This window comes from Delphinus delphis, chromosome 5 (genome assembly GCF_949987515.2).
Source record: "Delphinus delphis chromosome 5, mDelDel1.2, whole genome shotgun sequence".
NCBI lineage: Eukaryota > Metazoa > Chordata > Mammalia > Artiodactyla > Delphinidae > Delphinus > Delphinus delphis.
Window position 1 is genome coordinate 37,169,006 of NC_082687.1, and position 26,500 is coordinate 37,195,505.

At 36.5% G+C, this 26,500-nt stretch overlaps 1 protein-coding gene across 1 annotated transcript in view; it reads left to right on the forward strand.

The window, feature by feature from the left end:
- Positions 1-23,548, forward strand: part of MAPK10 (mitogen-activated protein kinase 10) — a 71,873-nt gene extending 48,325 nt beyond the window's left edge. Inside the window, exons 4-6 of the mRNA XM_060013157.2 lie at positions 8,721-8,784; positions 10,493-10,570; positions 22,626-23,548. Coding sequence (XP_059869140.2) covers positions 8,721-8,784; positions 10,493-10,570; positions 22,626-22,768 — 285 coding nt within the window. The 3' untranslated portion in view covers positions 22,769-23,548. The remainder of the gene's footprint in view (positions 1-8,720; positions 8,785-10,492; positions 10,571-22,625) is intronic.
- The last annotated feature ends 2,952 nt before the right edge of the window (positions 23,549-26,500 follow it).

A 26,500-nucleotide genomic window follows, 5' to 3' on the forward strand; every position in this document is an offset into this window, starting at 1 on the left:
TTCTCAAGCCTTGAAATTGCTTTCTCTAAGATCACCAGTGCCCTCCTAAGGCCCAAGTCCAAAGAATATTGGTATCTTGTGCATCTTTGCCATTTGAATAGGCTGAAAATGTCCTCCTTTCTGATACATTCCCCACTGATTACTGTGGTGACAGAATTCCTGTTCTCCAGTCAGCAGTGCTGAGTTGTTTTCTCCTCCCTTAGAATTGGGGATCCCAGGAGTCCTCTCCTATAGCCCTATTTTCTTTTTTCCATGGGAATTTTTGGTATCTTTGACCAACCCTTAATTTTAATTACTACAAATGACTTTCAAATCTATGCATTGTTACATATGGCCGTCCTGAGTTCCAGATCCATAAATCTAACAATAACTAGCATTTAGATTGGTATCTCAAAATTAACATGTTGAATTTTGAACTGGACTCATATCCCCTGTCACCCAAAACCGACTCCTTCTCCCTGCCACATCACACCTTTCAAACCATGGCGTTACTTTCCACCCAGGTGATTGAACCAAATCCCTAGGAGTCATTCTACACGCCTCCCTCAGTCCCCTTCAAATCCAAATTGCCAAAGCTTCTCAGTTCTTCACCACCCTCTGCAAAATACTTCTCAGTGGTGTTACCCAGTCTCATAAGTAGTCCTAAGTCGCATAAGTTGTCATTAAGTCATATTTCTTACCTCACACTTCCTCTTTCACACAGATCAGTCTGACTTCTGCACCAAAACAGTTCTCGTTAAGGTCATTAATTGTAGTGTCATTCATGTTTCCCTGTCCGTCCTCCTTCCCTCCCTTACAGGATGCCCCCAAGAACACTTCTTCGAATGATCACCTGCACATGAATCCCCTTCTTGGGCCCTCCTTGGGGACCCAATGCAAGATAACTTAAAAAAAGAAGAAGAATTAATCAGATTAGTTTCCAGAGACAGATTTTATTAACCTTTTATCCCCCTATTGTGGAGTACTTTCAACTCATCAGACTTTTAATGGGCATTTGCTTCATCTGTAGTATTAGATAGTTTAATTTCTATTCAAGAGCACAGACATACTTCCTAAAACCTGTGTAAACAATTTTTAAAAATCAACTGATGTGTATTACAAGTTTCTCTTTGTCTACTTTTAGAGGCAATTAAATTTTTGGTGATTGGAAACCAAGTCATTGTTTACTGCATAGTAAGGTCACAAAATAGAGAAACATTGTAACACTGAAAAATAACTATTTTTAGTCAATTATTTTGATGATTGTATGTATTGCTATTATACTTTTATTAACTTGGCAGATTGTTGGTAAGACTGTTAAGTGAACATTGAACCTCATTGTGGATAATGAACTGTTCTTGGTACTACAGAGAATATAAAGTTTTAGAAAAAAGTAGAACGTACTAAATGGTGTCATTAGCCAAATAAAGAGAGAAAGAAAGAAAGAAAGAAAGAAAGAAAGAGGCAAACAAACATATTTAGTGTTATATAAAAAATTATTCTATATAAATGTTTATTTTCCAATCAGGAGGTTAAAATTTTAAGATGTTCTATTCATCAGAAATTTTAAATACTTTTGGAGAACTTATTCTATATATGTAGGGTCAGGGAAATTTAAAATTGAATTTTGCACGTTTCCTTAAACAGATTTTGTGATTTAACTTTGTACTAAAATTCAGTCTTCTTGGTTGAAGCCTTGGTTGAATCACACATCTTTTGGCAATCCTCAAATTGCAAAGGTTAATAAGAAAAAACAAAGCGTGTTTCAATAGGACATAATATCATTTTCTTTGATCCAGCTGCTGAATTAATAGAGAATGCACAAACAGAAAGACAATGCTATTTAAAGCTTTCATTGGCATTTTCAACAAGACTGCAAACACACACAGAGAAAAAGTAGAACAAAACCATATTGTATGCTTAATTAGGATAAAAGAAACAGAAAACAAACACCAACATCTTGATGATTATCATATGGTCAGAACATGACTGATATGGAAAAAATGTTAATTCAGGGCTCAAAGATGAATAAAAGGAACAACTATGTACAATTTAGATTTTTCATATCTGGTTCTCATCTCTTTCATATGTGTAGAGGTCCTGATGTTGTCCAAAATATTTTAACAAAAAGCATTTCAGAATATGTGTTGACTGCTTGGGTGATAATTGCCAAGTCTAGCTACATGTGTAGACTGACAGAAAATTGGAGCAGAAATCAGAGTGGTAGGCTCAAATTTGTCATTAATGAAAATCTTTTGTGAGTGTTGAATTATTCAGTTTAGCACGTCTTTAACCCTAAGATTCCTTCATTCCATCTTTTCTTATAAGAAATCATACATTTTATCCCTAAGTCTGCCACTAATTAACTCTATGACCATGGACAAATCACTTAATGATCTGAGTTTTCATATTCTCATTTGCAGATTGAACAAGGGTGGCACTAGATAATCTCTCAGATCTCTTCCACCACTAACATTCTATGATGCTGTTGAAAACAAGATTATCTTGAAGATTAAGGAAAGAATAAATTCATACATTTTACTTAGTAAAGAAGTATCACTTAAATATATGATATAAAATGAAGTCGCAAGAGAGAGCAACTTCCACCTTGGGAGAATCAATTAGGAATTTGAATAGGTACTGATTAAAAAGATCTTTTCATCAAGAAATCCAGTCCAGCAGTAAGAACTCAAGAGAATGCCCCCAAAAATCCATATTCCTCAATCCTAATTTTCTTATGAAGAACTATACTCTTTTATGTATTTTTTTGGCAAGAGCCATATTTTTTATCTGAGTTTTACATTCCTAAAAGTGGAGAAAATGGAAGTAAATGCTAACATGATGTCCTAGAGCAGGAAAGGATACAGCTGCAATTGTTGAGACGTCAGTGGTAGAAAAATGCTGTAATTCAGTTGTTTTCTCCATCCTCCCATTGCCATATAACTTAGATCCCTAATATGCATGTTTCAACATTGCCATATAGGATGCTCACATAATTATCATCCCAACACTTATAAGAGTGAAGGAGCTGAGAGCTATTAATAACTGCAAGGACAGCAAGTACAAACTGGAACTGTTTTGGGCAAATTTAGACATACAGTCACCCTATTTGCTTATTTTTCTATTTCTTGTTTTATAAAGATTTTGATTTAAATATTGTTTAGATACTGTTTCATTATCCCTTACTTTAGATTCAACTCAATTACTATTTGCTCTGAATTATTCTTTAAATTCTTTAAATTAAATTAAACTTTTAGTCAAATTTCTATCATTAATTAGCTATGTGACTTCAAGATTTTTTTTTTTAACATCTTTATTGGGGTACAATTGCTTCACAATGGTGTGTTAGTTTCTGCTCCATAACAAAGTGAATCAGTCATACATAAACATATGTTCCCATATGTCTTCCCTCTTGCATCTCCCTCCCTCCCACCCTCCCTATCCCATCCCTCCAGGCTGTCACAAAGCACCGAGCCCATATCCCTGTGCCATGCGGCTGCTTCCCACTAGCTATCTACCTTACTACGTTTGTTAGTGTGTATATGCCCATGACTCTCTCTCGCCCTGTGTGACTTCAAGATATTTTTTAAAAATTTCTTTGAATCTTAGTTTCCTGACCTGAGGTTTGTAAGAGTATATATAAAGAGCCTAGCATATAGTATCTTCTCTAAAAAAGAAAGTGGCCTCCCTTAATTGGAGAAGAGTGTTCTTCATTTATCAAGCCCTCAAAGATAGTTGGGAGAGCAGATCTAAGAGCATATAACTACCTTTTTTTTTTTTTCAGTGTCACAATCTGTTCTGCAGTTCCTTTTTGTTTATTTTTTTATTCATATCCCATATCCATGTTAGCATTGAAGATATTTCTTCTGTATTGTTCCAGTGTTTTAGGTGCTAGCTCATATTGATGTACCCCACCAAAAGCCGACCTGGATCTTTCTGGGTGTGGTGGCAATTCTGAGGTTTGGAAACCTTTGTGGATTTCAGAAGCATGTTTTCTATCATGCCTTTCTGGTGCCTTGAAAGCCAAAAGCTTTATTTGTTTCATTTCCAAGAAACTTCCAATTCCTATTTTTGAAACTCTGATCACTTCTATAACATTGTAATATTCTCATTCTCCATGATTTCTGTAAATGTTCCTTTCTCCCCCCCCCATCCTCCTTCTTTGACTTATCTTCCTCTGGTCAACCTTTAAACTCTGGTGTCTGTTAGGGGTCCACTTCGGCCCTATACTCTTCCTACCTGCATACTCTCCATGGGTGACCTCATCCACTGCCATGATTTCAGCAAACACCTCTTGCTGATAGTCTCAAATCTATACATCTCTAGTCAACAGCATTCCTGTGAACATCAGATCATATATTTGATTATCAAATAGACATCTCTGCCAACATAGCACTTAGGCTCATTTCCCTTTTTCCATTCTATATTTTTAGTTGGCTCCACTAGTATTGCCATTGTCCAGCTATTCAGCTTAGAAATCTGGGAGTCATTCTTCTTTCCCATCATCACATTCAATCAAAAACAAAATTCTACCAATTTTATTTATTAATATTTATTAAGTATTCTTGAATCCATATTTTCTACCCATTTTTACCTTCCCTACCCCAGTCAGACCTTTTAATTTTTTTCTAGATCATCCAGCAGCTCCCTGACTCTTCTCTCTGAATTCAGTTTGTGTTTTTCTTCAATCCAGCTGTAAATTTGACCATACCATTCTATTGCATTCTTCAGTGGTTTCTCCCCCATTATGAAGAAGTCTTCATTCCAATCATGGTAACCAAATCCATCCTTGATCCAGCCTTTCCCTGACCCATCTACTTTTCTATTCACGGCTCTTATCTCTTGTCACTTCTGACCACATAAGTTATAATTCATAATAACAGAACTGGTTCCAGTTCTCTTTGCATGTGTGTGCACTGGAGCAGAGAAGCACACCTCCCACCAATACCATCACCAACCTCACCACCACCACAACTACAACCACCACCACCATTCTATTCTCTAGCTTCTGTGGCCTAGAGTCATCTTTTTCTCTCTCCCTTTTTATCTTGTCAATATCCAAGACATCTTTTGCTCACTGAACTAGTACAGGTGTCACCTACTCCAAAAAGAAAAAGGTTTTGCTACAGTTCTGTTACAGTTTCTTCACTCTGCTCCCATATACCACCTACATATTTCTTTTATTTATCATGTTGTGTATTAATTATCTGTTTTGCATAAGTCTTACCCCACTAAATTGTGAGCTCCTTGAGGTCAGCAGTAACATTATTCAGTTTTGAAATCTCAATTTCTAATATAGCTTAGCATATACTAGGTGCCCCAAACCTTAATTGAATGAATGAATTTAATAAATTAATTAATTAATTCTAATATTTACTAAATCATAGTGACTCGTATTTGGCCATGTGTTTATCTTATTTAATTGAAACAAATAGTGTATGTATATATAGTGCCATCATAAAGCACATCTAATCCATTATTGTTTATGCAATCCATATAAATTCCTCTAAGAATTTAAATCAGGGAAGTAGAGCCCAAATCTCCCAAAATAGTAGAAGGGGAATCTCCAGTCTCGAAGAATATTCAAAAGCATGCAAATCATAGGCTCTAATAACTCTCCATAAATTATTCTTAATTTCTTCTCACCCTTAATTTTCTCACATCTCAAATTTTTCTAATCTACTAAACTCTCCTAAAATACTCTCTGGGGCCCTTCTCATGATACCCACTCCTCATTTCTTTTTTATTTAGACTGTTACCTAGCAAGAGAGAATCCTTTCTGTTTAGTAAAGTGGGGAAAAGGAACAACAGACCAGTAGACCACTAGCTTCTCTTTAGCAGGGAGGGGCAGAGAGTATTATAGACCACTGCATGTGGCAATTGCTGACTGAGCACATATATATATGTGTTTGAATATGACATTACTTTCTTTGGATTATTGGTCAATTACTATTTTATATTCTTATGTAGAAGACATCTTTATGTGAAGTACTCTTCCACTGCAGGTGATTGAATCCTCTCTTTAAAAAAAAACAAAACCCAAACAAACCCTGAACATGTACCCCTTTCAACCATAACTATAATGCAAGTGTGTTTAAAGCAGCCCATTGGTTTATTGAAAGGAGAAATCTTGGACTCAGTACTTTGCTTTCTTTCTTTGTAGCTTGTGGTTAGAGTCTATTACTTCGTGCTTTCTACATCAGCAACAGCTGTATGCTGAAGCTCCAAGGAAAACCTCTCTCAAATAGTTCTGTTGCAAAGAGAAAATAACATTTACGAACTTTGACAGAAACTATACCCTTGAGCCATGTTTAATTTTGAAACTTGAATGGAAAAGTCCACTGCAAGGAGAAGTCAGCCACACAGGATCCTGAGCTGAGTCTATTGTTAGAAGAGGCGCCAACAATGCACAGAGCTCTGGGTGGGGTGTGAGCTCTGAGAGCTGTGCACACTGGTCTGCGGGGCACCTGGACAAGGCCCACTTAGATGAGGACCTCACCACAGCTTTATACAAGATCAGGAAGAGGCAAAGCAGAAAATCTACCACTTGGTGAAGCATCTTTACATAACCAGAGTTTGGCTTTGCATTAGCTTACTTAGATGACAGTTTCACAGATTTTCAAAAATAACTTTGTTTTACTCATTCACTCATTAAATCAACATATTCCTATAATTGGGAAGTTCTTCATAGTTTGGGGTAGAAGGTCCTCCCTCAGTCAGGTCCTGGGGGCAGTGCTCGATCATCCCAGTGCCCTTAACTTTACATAATCAGTGTTTCTGTGTCCTCACTAGTGTCATGGGGTAGGGTGGGGTCTTGTTCTGTTTAGCTCTTTCAGTAAAGGCTACTCAGTCAGCCACATCTGAATCCCAGTAGCTGGTTTAAAGCCTTCTGTCCCAGTAGCAATCACAGGTTTTAAAGGAATGTCTGGCCTCATCAGTAGATGTTTCTCAGTAATTCAGTATTGTGTTAAATTGCCCTACCACGACTAATCAAAGTCTTATATTTTTATATCCAACTACTTCTGTAGTATGTGAGGCTGCCCCAGCATATTAGGGCTAGGATGAGTATTCATGTCTGTTGTGATTCAGGCTACCAGAGATTCTGCATGCGGTAAAGAAGAACCATTGTGGTATTAGGGTACTGCTCCCAGGCCAAAGAACCTCCCACAGAAGTCAGAAGCTGTCTCTGAAGATATTGTCCGATGTGTTCCTACAACAGCCATTTTTGAGGGATGCTGTCCTAATAGACCTGAGTCACTTTATTGAGTAACTGTTAGTTTCTTACAAAAAAATGGCTGCCTTTGGAGTGTTGGACAGCATGAATTCTGGGACCCTGTCTCATGACACCAGACATTTCGTAGCTCTTCTTTGCCCTGAAGCCATTATTAGCCAATATACCTCCTCAACTTATCCTCTCTCACCTCTATTTTTCCAAGAGATTTTTTTCTTTCCGTGTTACTTGAGCTGAGTTGGAGCTACTCTATGTCACCGTGATAGATTTCCCTAGGTCCAAACATTGGTAGGAAGAGGTTAGGGAATCTATCTGAGACCTTCCTTCCTGGAAGGCACCTAGATTCGTGAAAATTTCTCTTTTTCCACGTCCAAATTCCTCATAGCAAGAGGAATGCTGATTCAATGTTAGACTAAAGGTCCTGTCACATCATTTCTCCTAGAGAGGGTTAACTCAGGGGCCACTCAGGGGTTCAAGGTGACCCATCTCTCTAGACAACTGGCAGCTGCTTCTGCCTGAGGGGGGAAAATATCTTAAATCATTTAAATATAGAGCACACAGCTATGTATAAAGATGTTTTATGATGCTTTGCACACACAAAAAATTGATTAGATCTAAATATTTCTTTACACTGGGAACTAGTAGTACGATCTGTTGAGAGGTATTAAAGAGTCTTTGACAAATACCGTATGCTAACACATATATATGGAATTTAAGAAAAAAAATGTCATGAAGAACCTGGGGTAAGACAGGAATAAAGACACAGACCTACTAGAGAATGGACTTGGGGTAAGGGGAAGCTGTGACAAAGCGAAAGAGAGGCATGGACATATATACACTACCAAACGTAAGGTAGATAGCTAGTGGGAAGCAGCCGCATAGCACAGGGAGATCAGGTCCGTGCTTTGTGACTGTCTGGAGGGGTGGGATAGGGAGGGTGGGAGGGAGGGAGATGCAAGAGGGAAGAGATATGGGAACATATGTATATGTATAACTGATTCACTTTGTTATAAAGCAGAAATTAACATTCCATTGTAAAGTAATTATACTCTAATAAAGATGTAAAAATAATAATAATAATAAAAAACAAAGAGTCTTTTTCACAGGTGTCTAAAATGGAACAAAATCTTATCAGTCTGGGATAGTTTTAGTAGGGTTCTATTATAGGGCTAGTGAATGGAGGAAATAGCCTCTGGGTCCTTGTAATCAAGTGTCTCGTTTGATTTTTAAAGACTGAATATTAATTGCTTACACCTGAGTTCTGAATCAGACGGTTTTGGGAAGTGAGCTCTCAGGATTTGGATTCTGCTGGCTTATTTGGCATATAAATGAATCCTTCATAAGTTTGTGGGGAAATTTTAACTTATGTACCACTGTAATTACTCCACAATTTATATGAGATTATGATCACCACTAAAATCAATGAATAGCAAAATATTCTCATGCATTGTAAGAGTTTAGTTATTTTTAGTTTATTACAGAAGGTTTATTGTCTGTTTTTATTCTGCAGCCCCCACCCCAGATATACGACAAACAGCTGGATGAAAGAGAACACACCATTGAAGAATGGAAAGGTGACCCTACTGCTTAAATAAGTGTACCTTTTGCGTTATTGAAACTCGGAAAACATCTTTAAGGCTTTTCCTTTTAAAACAATTTAGTAACAGATGATTTTCTAAGTGCTATCCTCTTAGACCATTTTCAAAGCTCCTAAAACTTCATCTGTCTTTTCATACTAATAACAGTATTGCATTTACTCAAGAATGAAAGGAATTAATTACTGACACTTTATAAAAAATAGTACTGATTGTCAAAATATTTGTCATGGTGGAGGGCAAACTTTAATTTAAAATTTCAGAATTAAACATTCCATGTTTATACATAAAATTATCACATAAAATGGATAAAATTATGCCTGAGATGGTTTTAGTCATCATAGAATAAAAGATAGTGAATATATGAATTCATTCACTTGATTTATAGGACTCGAGAATTTAAATGAAAATTCATGTATCTGAGTGGCTTATTCTCCTTTAAAGTAAGAAAAGAGTAAATGAATACATTAATTAACTTTTTTTTCAAGAAAACTTTTTCAAACACATACTGCATGATCAAGGTCATAGTCAGGGTAAGACAAGGTAGAGAAGAATTGTTCCACTAACATAAATAACCACAGAGTAGAATAAATATGATAAAGCCAAATGCAGATTATAACACATGATTAGGTCATTATGAGGAGGAACATAAAGGGGAGATCTGAAGGGAAGAAACATTTGAGCAACCTTGAAAGAATTAACAATTATAAGTTTGGAAAAGAAAAAAAAAAATTGAGGAAAATACCAGAATGAAGATATAAGAGGAAACCAACCGGTAAGAATGAGCAAAAAGTGTTATAAAGTTAGTAAAGAGAATCCCCTGTTCAAGAGGTCATGTTGGAGAGTATGGAAGAATAAGCACGTATAAACAGTAGATCAAGTAAAAAAAAAAGATGAGGATGATAGACAGAAAAAGACTTGATTTGATCTAAATAAGGACCAGAAGGCACTCAGGTGTTCATGATTAGGTAAGTGATAGGGTATAAATATCACTCGAGGAGGATGGACATAGACTAAATTCTGAAAAACTGAAGAAATACCTGTAAAGGATGATGATTATATAAATTGTAAGCCATTGCAAAGCACGAATGAATGGCACAGAATAATTTGTAGCTAAAAGCTATAAAGTAAAAAGTAATGAAGATATACATATTTTTAATTCTAGTAATGAAAAAGCCAGAAATGGATGCAAGTTTGGGAATAAATATAATAATTTTTTAATGTTGGATTTTATGCAAGTTTAGTTTTACAAATCCAAGATTTGAATCTAGCAAAAAGATGAATAAGAGTTGGAAAACTGATAGAAAGTAACAATATAAAGCCACAAGAAGAATATGTGTATCTCTTAGGAAGTGAACATAAAAGAAAAATGGAGGTTCAAAACTGAGCCATTAAAATCCATAAGAGATAAAATTAGAATGCATCAGAAATCTCCCAAAGAATTCAGAAAACAAGTAACGTGTACTCTTCATACATTTTCTTGGTCAAATGCTTTATTGAGCACCTACTTTTGCCAGGCTCTGTGTTATTTCAAGAAAATGTAGAAATAGAAGAGCAAAGAAATTCCACTTGGTTTGTAATTTACTCAGCCCCACCAACATGTTATTACTTGTCGGTAACTAATGAATCTCCTCTTTGGGTTAAGGAGAAAATTGACTTTTATAACACTGATAACTGTTTCTTACAGAACTTATTTACAAGGAAGTCATGAATTCAGAAGAAAAGACTAAGAATGGTGTTGTGAAAGGACAGCCTTCTCCTTCAGGTACTCACTCTCAGTGAATAACCAATAAACCGATACTTGTGTATTTTTCTTGGCCTTAAGGAGAGATTGCGGTCAATAACATTGCCAATAGAGCACATGAACTAATATCACATGACTGTTTTTCCCTCAAATGATTTTAGTTTTATTCTTTTGATATTTAGTGTGGCATTCATTCTGATTATAATGACCTAGCACAAGAGTTCTTTCAGAACTTATTTTAAGATAATAAGGAATCTTAAAGAAATGTTAACATGGGCTGGTTAAAGGGTAACTGTGCCTCATCAAAATTCAGAACGATAATGCCCTCTTGACCACCGAGTCAATGTAGAGTTCAGGAATCCATCCAGCCAAAACCTTTTCCTTCATTCACTCTAATGTTTGCACTCTTAGCAAGGTTGATGTAACCATAGTTGAAGCCTTAACCAAGATGAGATCCACTTAAAGTCAGCATAGAAAATATTTCAATTTGCAATCTACAGAATCTAACACACATTTGTACATATACATATTTTACTGATCTTACTAATGTGCTTTAGAATTATTTGAGGTAATTTACTTATACTTATTAATGCTAGTATATTTTTCCTAAGACTTACACTTTGAATAGAAAGAGAATATCTTTAGATTTAAACAACACTTAGATCATGCTGGCAAAAATGTAGGCTGCAGATTATTAGTTTAGAGGAAAGTAGACCTGGTGTCCTACCTTTGATGTATAATTTTTTCCCATGCACTTTATTTTTTCATTTCCATCTTTATTTTTTTATACTTTTTATTGGAGTATAGTTGATTTACAATGTTGTGTTAGTTTCAGGTGTATAGCAAACTGAATCAGTTATACATATACATATATCCACCCTTTTTTAGATTCTTTTCCCATATTGGTTATTATAGAGGTTTAAGTAGAGTTCCCTGTGCTATACAGTAGGTCCTTGTTAGTTATTCATTTTATGTATAGTAGTGTGTGCATATATCAATCCCAATCTCCCAATTTATCCCTCCCCTCCCTTTCCCTCCTGGTAACCATAAGTTTGTTTTCTACATTTGTGACTCTATTTCTATTTTGTAAATAAGTTCATTTGCACCATTTTTTTTAGATTCCACATATAAGTGATATCATGTGATATTTGTCTTTCTCTGCCTGACTTACTTCACTCAGTATAACAATCTCTAGGTTCATGTTGCTGCAGATGGCATTATTTTGTTACTTTTTATGGCTGAGTAATATTCCATTGTATATATGTACTACATCTTTGTTATCCATTCATCTGTCAATGGGCATTTAGCTTGCTTCCCTGTCCTGGCTATTGTGAATAGTGCTGCAATGAACATTGGGGTGCATGTGCCTTTTTGAATTATGGTTTTCTCAGGGTCTATGCCCAGCAGTGGGATTGCTGGGTCATATGGTAGTTCCATATTTAGTTTTTTAGGGAACTTCCATAGTCTTCTCCATAGTGGTATGGAGGTTACCATGCACTTTAACTTGCTTCGGGAAACAGGTAGAATGAATTAATCAATTCTTCACACTGATAACTGCTCTTTAGTTTGTACCCACAGCCACTCTGATGCCCAAACAGATGCAATTCTTGTATGACCTGCGTTTCTCACCTCTAGATTTGAGGCAATGTCCAATTCTATCTCAAGTCTTCCCTTTCCTCAAAGAGGGTTAAGGGAATCATTGGGGTTGGTAGTCTACCCACCCTATTTATTCAGCCTAGCATCCATATCAATACAGGTCTGTAGAAGCTGCTTCTAACTTACCTGCATGTTCTATCTGCTGCTGATTAAAGAACTCAAAGACTGAATCCTACAGCCTCAAGGTACCATCTGCTAAGGCAGAAAGACTCCTTACCTTAAGAATTCCCATAATGGCCAGAACATATTTTCTTATAATCATTAAGAAGACAAAATACCAGGATCCAGTGAAGGGTGACCTAGCATCTCAGGCTGGGACTGGACAAGTTTAGCAGAGTGTCATCTTTATTTGAAATTATCATGAATTCATCTTTTTTCCTTTTTACAAAGAGCTCAGAATCATGCCACCCACTCCAGAACGCCCTATCTTCTGCTCATCTCCTCCTCTACTTTCCCCTTGGCCCCAACCAGGTCTCCACAGCAACTAATCTGTGATGACATAAAAATTCATAATTCTCTTTTCAATACTTTCACAACACTTCTACAAAAGTCTTCTTATTCCCATGATTCATTTTATGTAAACTGTACAGCTCAGAGTGGGAAAAATGGGATTAGAAATGGTACAAGTGAGATCAATTAATCATTAATTAATGAATGATCTGCTGTATGAAGAAAGGTTTAAGTATTTGGTAAAGGAACAAAGTTTGTATGTTATTAAGGCCTAATTCTTTAATCATTAAAACCATAATTCTTATGCAAAAATAAAGTGATTGCATGAAGAAGTTTCTTTTAACTCATTAATGAGGGAAATGGCAGAATAGCAGTTCCATGAAGATATGAGAAATTAGGATTTACATAGTCTGTGGAAAAAAGAACACTGAAATAAGATTACTAAATTGAATCAAAACTTGTAAATGTCCTACAGGGCAGCCAGACCTATCTTTGTGGTTATGTTTTATACCAGGCAGAAAAAAAAAAAAAAACAGAGTTTCACTTTATCAGCTTTCTACGAGTTTACAGTGTTGTAAAACGTCTGGACCCTAATCAATTGAGAATATTAAGTCCAAAAAGTTATGTTCCACAAAACAGTCAGATGACCCTTAGGAGGGCTTGTTAAAAATTGCTCAAGTATTGGGCTTCCCTGGTGGCGCAGTGGTTGAGAGTCCGCCTGCCGATGCAGGGGACGCGGGTTCGTGCCCCGGTCCGGGAAGATCCCACATGCCGCGGAGCGGCTGGGCCCGTGAGCCATGGCCGCCGGGCCTGCGCATCCAGAGCCTGTGCTCCGCGGCGGGAGAGGCCACAACAGTGAGAGGCCCGCGTACTGCAAAAAAAAAAAAAAAAAAAAAGAAAAGCTCAAGTATGATATTAAAAAGTTACATGCTCATTTTTTGCACTAATCCCAAGTGTTGGATAATTTTCCCGAACAGTGTCTAAGGCTATTGACATAAATAATTTCTACATGCTCTGAATAGATGAACCTGAGTCCTGACCGAGTAAATCCTTTTTAAGTTTGCAAGAAATACATTTAAAGTGAATAAAGCCGAAGACTAGTTTACAGAGCAGTTTGTTATTTCTGGAATGACTGGAAAATAAACGAATTCCACTACAATATTTAATGATGAATATAACTAGTCATAGAGAAATTAAAATATTGGCCAGAATGCATGAGATTGCTGCCAATTCAGATTCAATTTGTTTAAAATCAAACACATCCTCTCTATTTAGACTCACCCACTCAGCAGTAAATTTTTTCTCAACTTTCCCATTTCTATTAATGGCAGCTCTATTTTCTTAGCCTCCCAGCCTGAAACCCCTGATTGATCTTTTACTCCATACTCACCTTATGACTGAGTCATTTTCTACATCCTAAAAATTTTGTTTGCTGGATGTCTTACATCTAATTACCATGCCTTTCCTTTAACAGCGTTATGATTGAAGTTTTCCTGAAATAATTTTCCAGACTTCAGTCTCTACCTAAGTTGATATTTCAAAACTATAGGTTTGAGCAATAATTCCACTGATCAATGCCTCCAATGGCTTTGCATCACTTATAATTTAAGCCTAGTAACCTCTCCCTGACATGGATAGCCCTCTGTAATCCACGTTTTTCTACCTTTCATACTACACCAATTCTAGGGTCCTGTATTGCCATTGTCTTACTTGACTGGATCCCCACCTTTTGGAATGCTGCCCATTCATAAGTATTCTCTTATTGAATATCACCTTCTTCCAAAATATTTTTTATATCTGTTCCAAAATACTTTTCATATCTTCCCAAAGAATAGAATTTTTTCTTCATATGGGTCCTACTAGTACCTGTATTTTAAACATAGTCTTATTACCCTTATTGATTGAAATTCACTGAGAAGAAAGATGGTATGTATTCACTTTTGTGTATCATGCAGTGCCTGAGTGTTGTGCCTTGCATATAATAGTAGCTTGATAAATATTTGAAAATTGCTGCTCAGGTCCTCCCTCAGCATGTTTCTTGGTGCTATTCCAAAGACAGAATTCAGGACAGGATTATAACTTTAATATAGTATGCGATTCAGTATGTTCTTATGCCAATAAATATTTATTCACCCTATTAATCACCATGAAGATAAATTAACCAAGTATCAGTACATAAATTGTTGCTTTTGGCATTTGCTCATGCTTCAGATATAAAGGTTTGCTGCTTTCAGGTGGTTGTTTGATTTATTCATTTTTAGAAATGCATATTCCTCAATTTCTTTTGCATGCCTGTTTAGTTTAATATGTTAATGATTAATTATAAAATATGCCATGTAGGCTCTATGTGTATGTGAAAAGACCAAACTATTTTTTAACCATTCCAACTACCTGTAACAATACTAAATTATCTACCTTCTACGTATGCTCTAAACTATAGTTGACTGGCTTAAACAATTTATAGTTAAAATGATTATAGATTCAGTCTTTCACAACATGATTTTAAAGGAAAATATTCCTGGCTTAATTTTGAGAAATCATATGTATAATATATATTATATGACATATTTGTGTCTGATGTATTTGTGTGCATCATGTGGAGACATAGAATAGCCATGTGCTGGAGTTGACTCTTGCAGCTCATGAAAGCCACTTGTATACATCCAACTATGAGTTTTTTGACCTCATATTGTAGCTTGAAATCTACCATGTAAGATTTAAGACATAGAAATTGGCTGACTCTACAAATCAAGGCATTCCTCCCCCCGGAGAGCCAATTGTTAAATTTTTATTAGAACACTACTGTGTGTGTGTGTGTGTGTGTATGTGTGTGTGTGCATATATATATATATATATATATATATATATATATATATATATATATACAGTAACCTATGCTGGAAAGAAAAAACAATTACCAAGAAAACTTTTGAAAAGTCAGCTTTTTTTGCATTCTTCATTATATTCACCTTTTCTCATTAATGTTGCATATCACATTTTATTTTGTAAATAGCTAGGATGAAGTAATATTACAACATAGACGCCCTTAATATTCAGTCACAACAATGCTGGGAGCCCTGCAGCAAGGGAATAAGTTAATGCGGTTTCTCAGTGACAAAATTGTTCTAATATCCAAACTCATGTTTTAGTGATGCTTTTTAAAATGTAAATAGGAAGTTAAATGTACATTTGCCTAATAATACACAGGTTTGAAATTTATTGATGGACTTGTATATCAATAAGTAATAAATCTAAACCTCAGATACATTTCTAAGTAAATAATTGTACTCCCTTCTGCTATCTGATTTCACTTGAATAGTGATTTATTTTCAATAGTATGGCTGCTTGCTTTCTGAATTGATTTGCAAAGATTGCTGAGGGAATAGCAGTCCGTGAATATAAATAAATTTTCATCTAAAAGTATTTGTTATAGAACGGTAGAGCTAGAACAGACTAGGAAGTCATCTAGCTCTCAGTCTGTTCACCGCCTCATTGTGCCTGAGAAGGAAACCTCCCACAAGTAACAATGACTCAGCAAGATAGGGATGCTTAACATCAGGATGGGTAGAGATTTTTTAGAAACTCTACATGGAAGATAAAGCTCTTCAGGTGATTTTAACATATAGCCCTTCCCCCTCCATATTCTGCACCCCATGGGAGTGTGTCCCTCCCAATTAGTCACAGATCTAGTCCAATAATTTTTTTACTTAAAAACCTCAGCCCCAAACAAATTGAAGCTGAAGATCACAAAGACAGAGAAGGAATATACTCAGTGATTTTTTAAAAGTTATAGTAGTTCTTCTAATTCTTTATGTCTACTTTTTTTTAATGTTTGGATAGGTCAGGAAAATAATTTCCTTTAAAAAGCAGCACAACCTTTTCCCCTGAAATAATGAATACCTTTGGCTAGATAACTTCTAGCTGATAAATTTTTGTTATTGTAAGTTACTTCTTTCCATAAAACCTAATTTTTTCCGGGTAAAGTTGAAAGTAGCTAGTATTTTTTGTTTGCAACTCTGTTCGTATTTTCAGTTAATTTTAATGACATTTTTATTGACAAAAATTTGTAATGCTTTACTGATGATAAAACATTTTAAAAAATGTGTATCTTTACTGATTTCTCTGAAAACAATATAGGAAGAAGGGATATTTATCACACTGCTAGTATATCCTGGGCAAGTGGACATTATAATCAAGTTCAATTCAGTTCAGTTCTATTTAAAAGATTGTCACAAACTGTTTGGCAGTAAACTAATAACTTGAAACCAAAATCTATGCCTGGACCCTTCTATTATTTGTGTTTGGTTTTATGGTTTAAATGTTCATTTATTGCCTACACAAAAAACAGACTTGAGAGGATCATCCTGTAAAGCCAGAGGTGCCTACAGTCAAGAGGCATATATTATGGTGCAATAGAAAAAGTAATACAAAAGTAAAATTTTTTTTATATTATAGTGGGGGACAAATTTTAACAACCATCTCTTTTAAATAAATGACTGATTATAGCATTTACTAATTTCTATGCTGTAAATATTCTCACTGTGATCAACTTCAAGCTACTGATGTGACATCAGTGAGGGCAGAGTTGGAAAGAAATGCTAATAACTGACTCTCAAAAGCCACTAAAAGCTACTCCAGCACACCACTAGATAATACACATGATTCTCCCATCATAGCACTGTATAAAGAGGAACTCTTCTCATACAACCCTTCTCATGGGAATGAAATGGAGATTTTATAGAGGAAGCATTAGAAGAGAGGTTGAGAACCTCTTTTAATACATTTGTGCTATAAGAAATCAGGAACCCTAGAAATACAGCTGATAAAGATTCTGAACTTTGAGTAACTGAATACCAACTATAATTTGCATTCAACTTTGATAAAATAGATGGCAGAACCATTCCAACATAGAAGATAGAAATTACAGAAAGCCAGCTGATGAACAAAAGGAGAAGAAAGACAACTACAACAAAGTGATTTCCCTTAGCCAAAACTAGGTCAGCAGTTTCATCCATTTCATAGCAGGGAGAAATTTGCTTTCCCTCACAGAACCTCTCTAGAAGAGTACACACAAAAGATACTCAGCGTTTTGTTAAACTGAGTACTTATTCTGTGCTCAAGAGTTGGGATAGAGGAAGATAGAAGAAATTAAGAAATATAATGAAAGAAATCAAAAGAAGCAAGGGAAACATAAACATGAAGTAATCATGTGACAAAACTATATATAATGGGCTAACCCATATGTCATAACATTTAGAATGGTAAGTACATTGAAAATATGCTGATTATAAAATAGGTGCAGTAGGAATGTGATCCTCTGTATATGAAGAATTTATTAAAAGCTGCCCTGACTTTTGTTGCCTTCATTCAGAATTATTTATAGGTAAAAATTTGTTTTTTACTGGGGAAATTTCCTCAATATTTTTTGTATAATTTCTCTAGCTGCCATTGTTGTGGGTTTGTGTTTATTTGTAAACATCAATCTTATAAGGGAGCCTAATCTCAGCTGAGTCTTATCTCACCCTGCTTGAATCAGTACTCAGCTTTCACTGTGACGATTGGAACATGTCCACATAATCAATTTCAACCAGGAAAGGAGAAAAAGCTTATCTCAAAAGGATACCAGGTGTATTTTGTTGAGATACTTTAAAATACTTTTTGGTTTGCATTAAGCCAAGGGACACAGAATAGCTAAAACAATCTTGAAAAAGAACACAGTTGGAGGATTCACACTTCCTTATTTCAAAACTTATCATAAACCTGTAATAGTCAAGACAGTGTGGTATTTGCATGAATATACACATACAGATCATTGAAATGAAATTCAGAGTGCAGAAATAAAGCCTTATATTTATGGTCAATTGATTTTTAACAAGGATTTCAAGACAATTCCATGGGCAAAGAATAGTCTTTTCAGTAATTGGAGCTGGGATAACTAGATCTCCACATGCAAAAGAATGAAGGTGAATCTCAACTTCATCATATGCAAAAATGAAACACAAAATGGATCATAGACTTAAATGTAAGGGGTAAAATTATAAAACATAGGAGTAAATCTTCATGATCTTTGGTTAGGAAATGGTTTCTTAGATATGACACTAAAAGCACAAATGACAAAAAACATAGTTAAATCCAACTTAATATTTAAAAAGTGTGCTTCAAAAGACACCATCAAGAAAGTGAAAAAAGGGCTTCCCTGGTGGCACAGTGGTTGAGAGTCCACCTGCTGATGCAGGGGACACGGGTTCGTGCCCCGATCCAGGAAGATCCCACATGCCATGGAGCGGCTGGGCTCTTGAGCCATGGCCGCTGAGCCTGCGCATCTGGAGCCTGTGCTCCGCAATGGGAGAGGCCACAACAGTGAGAGGCCCGCGTACCGAAAAAAAAAAAAAAGAAAAGAAAGTGAAAAGACAATCCATAGAATAGGAGGAAAACATCAGCAAATCTTACGTGATAAGGGACTTGTATCCATAATATATAAAGAACTCTTACAATCTACTAATAAAAAGAACATAACACTATTTAAAAAATGGCCAAAGTATCTGAACAGACATTTCTCCAAAGAAGATATACAAATGTTTAACAAGCACATGAAAAGATGCTCAACATAATTAGCCATCAGGAAAATGCAAATAAATCACAATGAGATACCATTTCACATACCTTAGGATGGCTATCATCAAAAAAGATAGATAATAAGTGTTGGAGAGGATAGGGGAAAATTGGAGCCCTCATACACTGCTGGTAGGAATGTAAACTGATGAAGCCACTTTGAAAAACAGTTTGGCTGTTCCTCAAATATTAAACATAGAGCTATTCTATGACCCAGCAATTCTCCTCTTAAGTATTTACCCAAGAGAAATAAAACCTTGTACATTAATGCTCATAACAACATTATTCATAATAGCCAAAAAGTAGAAACAACCTAAATGTCCATCAAATGACCAGTGACTAATAAATAGTTAAATAAAAGTGATGTATTCATACAGTAGAATGTTATTCAGCCATAAAAAGGAATGAAGTAGTGATTTAAATGAACCTTGAAAATATTATGCTGTGTGAAAGAAACCAGTCACAAAAGGTCACATATTGTATGATTCCATTTAACTGATATGTCCAGAATAGACAATTTTATAGAGACAGAAAGTAAGTTAGTCATTGCCTCGGGTTGGTAAGAAACAGAGTATAAGGTTTCCTTTTGGGGTGATGAAAACACTACAAATTGATTCTTGTGATGGTTGCACAACTTTGTGACTATCCTAAAACAACATTGAATTGTACAAATTAGATTTGTGAATTTTGTCTCAATGAAACTGTTAAAAAAATTTACATGGGCAATATTTTATATTTCAAGTCAAAACTAAATCTAAACTCTAGTACTGTGATTTGAAAGCCATCTGTAGTATAGGGATATATCATCTAGGAGATAAATGGACAGTAATCTCACTCTGTTGGCCCACAACTGATCAAGTCTTTATTAGAATCCTATATCTAGTTTTAATCGCTACCCTTTAATAATGATGTGGAAAAATTGAATATGATTCTGAGAAGCCTATCACAGTGATGCTCAATTATTACAGGCCAAAGCTGATGAAAGAACATGAAGATGTTGGTATAATTTAATCTAGAATCAAGGAGAAAAGCAGAGCTGGGTATTTGGGCTATGTAATCAAGGGTTGTCTGCTGATATAGGAAATCTACTAGCATATGTCATGAGAGGAAATGAACTAGCTCTGCACCATATCTGTAAAGGATATAATTAAGTAAAGTTGGAATAAATTGAAACCAGATAACTTCACATTATATATTTTTTCTGATAATGAGAGTAAATTTATTTACAGGAAGATGTTAACAAGACAGATTTAAAAATCTAGAGATACTTAAGATTAGGAAGTACAGATACTTTTAAGAGTACAGATACTTTTAAGAGTTTAAGATTAGGAAGTACAGATACTTTTAAGAACATGAAAAATGCATAAGCCTTTTGTGTATGAAAATACAGGATACAAATGGATATACATTAAATGATTACAGTTAAAGAAACTTCCTAGCAAAAAGACTAGAAAGAAATATAACAGAAGTTTAACCGTTCTTATCATTAATTTGAGGATGAGTGCATATTGTTACCTTTTTTCCTGTATTTTTTATATTTCTCATAATTTACATAAATATATTTATAATCAACAAACAAAAATTTAAAAAGCATATAGGGTACATATAATCTGTTTTAGTTTATGTGTGTGTGTCCTCTCCAGATACTGTCACATTTTTTAAAAAAATATTTGTTATTTATTTATTTACTTACTTACTTATTGCTGCATTGGGTCTCTGTTGCTGTACACGGGCTTTCTCTAGTTGCGGTGAGCGGGGGCTACTCTTCGTTGCGGTGTGCGGGCTTCTCATTGCGGTGCCTTCTCTTGTTGCGGAGCATGGGCTCTAGGCGCATGGGCTTCAGTAGTCGTGGCATGCGGGCTCAGTAGTTGTGGCTCATGGGCTCTGGAGTGAAGGCTGAGTAGTTGTGGTGCACGAGCTCAGTTGCTCTGTGCATGTGGAATCTTCCTCGATCAGGGCTCGAACCCGTGTCCCCTGCATTGGCAGGCGGATTCTTAACCACTGCGCCACCAGGGAAGTCCAAATGTCACATTTTAATCACATTTTTTCCGCAGGCAACAAATGTCTACGCCAGGAACAAAGAGATTGTGTTAACCTCTCCACTTCATTAGATTTTTTTTCTGAATTATTAGATCTATCTGATAACACTATCTTATTTGGGATTTATGATTTTCACCAAATAAATCTTACACACTATATTTGCTCAAATAAAATACAATGTAGTGAGAATTCCTCATCTCTTATTTTAGATGCTTATACTTTAGATATTTTTAATAGCGAACTATTTCACAAAACATACATTTTACCACCCATATTGCTTGAGTATAAAGAATCTATAAAGAGAAAAAGTAATTGGACTCTTTCCAGGGTGCTCTGGTTTAATCCGATTTTACAATGCCACTGGCTCATCTTTCCTTTGTGATTCTCAAAGCTGTTGTAGCTCAGCAAGTATTTACTGAGTGATTACCATGAGCAAGTTTCTTCTCAGAGTTTCAAAGTCTTTATATTCCCACATAGCAGATAAATTTTTAAAATTTTGCAAATTAATCTAAATTAGTAATTCAGAGTTCTTATTTGGAGATTCCCAGGTAAGCAAGTCTGCTGGAAAGTAAACACACAATCAAGAGGTGTGCTCCGGCTTCTATTCTTTTTTTGGTCTATGGTAACTTTCATCCACAGTCCTAGTTGGCTTTTCCATATGGACTTTTAAGTTTGATGTCAAATTAATGACTATGTAATAATATTTACTTAATATACGTTCATTTCTCTAGAGCTGTAGCCTCCAAGTAATTCTGATTTCTGGGCTTCCCCTCAGCCCATATTTCTGGGGTAGGCATCTTATGTGTGTTTGTTTTAGCTCACTGAATTTGAAAGCATCCAGGCTCAGATGATTACATTAAAGGGTTTTGCTCATTTGCCTTCTCCATAGAACAGTGGTCTTCAGCCCTTGACATCACAGTCTCTGGGGAGCTTTTAAAACATGCAAATGCCTTGACTTCACCCAAGGCCAACTGTATTACAATATTGGAGTTACAAGGGGTGATTGGGGTTTTTAGTGGTGTTTTATTGTTTATTTTTTTGTTTTCCTTTAAGAGCATTACAGGTGATCTCTAAGGTAGAGTGAAATTTGACAATTACTGCATTAGCCTGTGAATAACTTGTGACCAGGGATGCTGTGTTGTTATCTTGATTTTCACCATCTAATACAGTGCTCTGTATTCGTTGTTCTATGAAAGTTTGTTGAATGAGTGATGGACCAGACATCCCCATCGTATGTGCCCGTGCCTGCAACCTGAGTGACATTCAGCTGAGTCCAGTTCCAGGTTTAGTCATGTTGGTCTTCATTTTCTTAGCACAGGTGCAGCAGTGAACACCAGTGAGAGTCTCCCTCCATCCTCGTCTGTCAACGATATCTCCTCCATGTCCACCGACCAGACCCTGGCATCTGACACTGACAGCAGCCTGGAAGCCTCGGCAGGACCCCTGGGTTGTTGCAGGTGACTAGCCGCCTGCCTGCGAAACCCAGCGTTCTTCAGGAGATGATGTGATGGAACACACACACACAGACACTCACGCACACACACAAACACAGATATGCAACGACAAGAAAACAGCAAGGGAGAGAATCCAAGCCTAAAATTGAAACAAATCTTTCAGCCTGCTTCTTCTCCAGAGTTCTGTATTGCAGCTAAGCCAAATGTATATTTAACTTCTAGTTGCTCTTGCTTTGGTCTTCTTCTAACGATGCTTACTACAGAAAGCAAATCAAACACAATTAGAGAAGCCTTTTCCATAAAGTGTAATTTTAATGGCTGCAGAACCAGCGACCTATAACTGCCCTTTCAAATGGCATGACAAGGTGTGCAGTGGTCCCATCCAGCATGTGTGTGTCTCTATCTTGCATCTACCTGCTCCTTTTGGCCTAGTCAGATGGATGTAGATACAGATCCGCATGTGTCTGTATTCATACAGCATACTTACTTAGAGATGCTACTGTCTGTGTCCTCAGGGCTCTACCAAGACATCACGCACTGGGGTACCACATGGTCCATTTCATGTGATCTATTACTCTGACATAAACCCATCTGTAATATATTGCCAGTATATAAGCTATTTAGTTTGTTAATTGATTAAGCTGTATGTATTACAAGAAAACATGTAAAGGGGGGAACATGGGGGGAGTGAGCTCTCTTGGACCCTTGAAGATGTAGCTTCCAAATTTGAACTGATTAAATGGCACCTGTATACCAATTTCTAGAAAGAACATATGTGATGCTTATGTACAGTGTGGGGTGGGAGGGGGTAACAGTTTCCAGGTGCTAAATGTGTTCTGACCTTTAGAAGGAAGGCAGGAATAAAGACTGAGGGTCTTTTCTCTGATAGAGAGTGGTGGGGCAGTGCGGAGGAAGGCCTGAAGGAGATTATTAGCCAGATACTAGGAGACACCGACATTCATATTTTAGAAAGGAGACCCCATTTGCTGTTTACAAATTATGTGTCACAACTGTCAGGTGAAGAGGCAGGGTTAGTGTGTACATATCTGATGGTAAGAACCCTTCCCTGAAACAGTGGAATTGCTTCCGTACGGTATCCCTAACAGAAAATGAGCCTACATAGGCTATTTTTAGATTGTAGGTTGTGTTTTCCATGAGTGTGCTACTTTCCAGGTTTATACCTTGCCAAGGTCTTATTTAGAGAAGAAATATTACTGCCCTCTTCTAGAATTAAAAAAAGAAATTACTTAAAAAATACCCAAAGCCCAGGGTGATCCTCAGGTTAGCCTTTGAAAACATTTCCACAGACATTCCTCAGGGGTTTCCGCGACTCCTTAATATGGCTGATGTTTCATGTTTATTTGTTTATTTCATACATTTCAACAATCCAAGAAGGGCTGATCATCTGAGTTTTGTACCGCAGGTGACATGACAGCAATAACTCTGCCCATAAGTTACTGCTGCTAAGTAGCTTTAGCAATAGAGTGTCTTAAAAGCCATGAAGCATTTATGTCAATGTTTAGCAAAATCTCCTGAATTTAGCTCAAATTAAATGAAAGTGCTTTCCTGGGCACTTAAGGAGGCACTGTGAAACATCCTGATTCTATACAAGGCGATACCAGGGTGACTTCTCAGCAATAATAGGGACCAGGTCGAGGCTTCTCTTCTTATTCACTTTGGTGAAGTATTCATCACAGCTCTTTGCACTCTGACCATTTTGGTGCTCACCAGTGCGGTGGTATTTCACCTGAAGAAGAAGTGAAACGCATGGGATGGGTGGTTGATATGTGTGAGATGACTGGCAAATGGAATCCCTTTGAAAACAGAGCAGACAAGAATGCCAGTGCTCTGAAAACTGCCTTAAACACAACAGTAGGAAAGCTGTGTCTCTTTTCAAGCAATAGAGTCAACCCTGACCATCGCCATGGGAGCAATGCTGCCATTTATGGTATTGCTTCACACAGTAGGATTCATGACAAGAGGTCATTTGTTTCAAATGGAGAGAAAAAACGTTAGACTGTGCCGCTTGTCTCCTGGAATAGCAGGGGCCCAGTTTCTCTATCTTGCTGCCAGAGTTTTTGATTAATATTGCAGACAACCTGATTTTAAAAATGCTTCCCCAATCACATGAGCTTTCTCACTTTTCTTTCTGTCACACTCCCCCAACCCCCTTCCCCCCTTTTTAAAGCTTCTCTTCTCTGTATTCCCTTTTCTTTGCTTATCTTCTTTCTCCATGCTCTTCTCTTGCTATACCTGTGGCCTTTCCACTCCCGGCTCTTTAACCACACAGGATTGAGTGCAGAGAGCAGGCAGCTGTTGAAAGAGAGTCACAAGGGAAATTTCATCAGCCACAAAATGACATCAGAAAACAGAAGAAAATCTCCAGCCAGCATCTTAGAACTGCTTGAGAGTTAGACTCTCTCATGTCTGCGGAAGTGATTTTTTTTTTCAATCAGATGAAACAAGGCAAGAACTAGCCAATGCCCCTCCCCTGCTATTGCCACCTTCCCTAAACTCTACTAGTCTGATCTCTCCTGTTGTATGGCTCTTGGGGGCTGATTCCCTTTAGCCAGAACTCCCTATGGACAAGAAAAAATGAAACAAATCTTTCATAGTGAAATATCATGTACAAATTGAGCTAAGGGTTAGCTTCTTGACTGCTTATAGAGTTAATTTTCCTAGGTTGTCAAAGCAAGACAGGTGATGGGCCAACAAAGAGAATAATCATTTCAAAAGCCCGCTGGTCCTTCACAATCTTGGGTCCATTTTATTATAGTATCTTCAGGAGGTGATTATGTTATTACCAAATTCAGAGAATATACTATGTTCTGCACTGAGTCTTCTTTTCTTAAAAAAAAACCAAATGTTTCCTGTATAGTCACCTATTACTTCCAAAGGACTCTCTTGCTTTTCAGGCAGGGAAGTGTCAAGTCACCTGGTCTACATTCTTGGAAAAAGTGAAGGTCCTGCCTGTAGTTGGGGGCTTCCTTTCAGAATGTGAAATTGGCACACTGAGAGGCCTAACCTGTCACTTCCTATAGGGCAAGTAGTTTCACAGCAATCCTTAAAGAAGTGTTTTATAGTATTTTGTAGGAGGGATAGCTGTATGCCTATGTGCAGGAGGAACTAGATTGTTGGGAGATCTTGGCAAAACCACCACTACCAGTTTGATTTTTTTATATGTATTTTGTGGGCCAATGTGTTAAAAAGAGATACATTGGCCTTACAACAAAATTTCTTCTTGTGGAATAAAAACTGATAATAATCTTGCATCTTCAAGAATCTGATGACTGAGCTTTGAGGGAATGTACCCCACAGGTGGACCAGAGTCTGGTCAGTTCCCTCCAATTGGAGTAAACTATTTAATTGAGGGCCAAGGAGCTGGATAGTTTTTTTCTCAATCTTTTATCATTATCAGAAAATTATTACCTGTGGATACTGATAGCAGCTGACTGATAAATCCGAAAATAGGCCTTGACAAATGGAATAAATAGAATAGGTGAGATTACATAAAGCCTTTTATGACCTGCCAGGGAAAAAAGAAAACAATAAGCAAAACAGACTTTTAAATTTTAACTAGTCACTGCAAAATCTAAATTCTGCAAAGTCTATTTCTATTTGATTCTCTTAACATATGACAATCTAAATCTTAAAAGCATTATGCTCTGCACAGAACACGATCATCAGCTTTGCTGAAAAAGTTATCTTCTATAGCTCAGAGAAAGGGATCAAGCTGCCC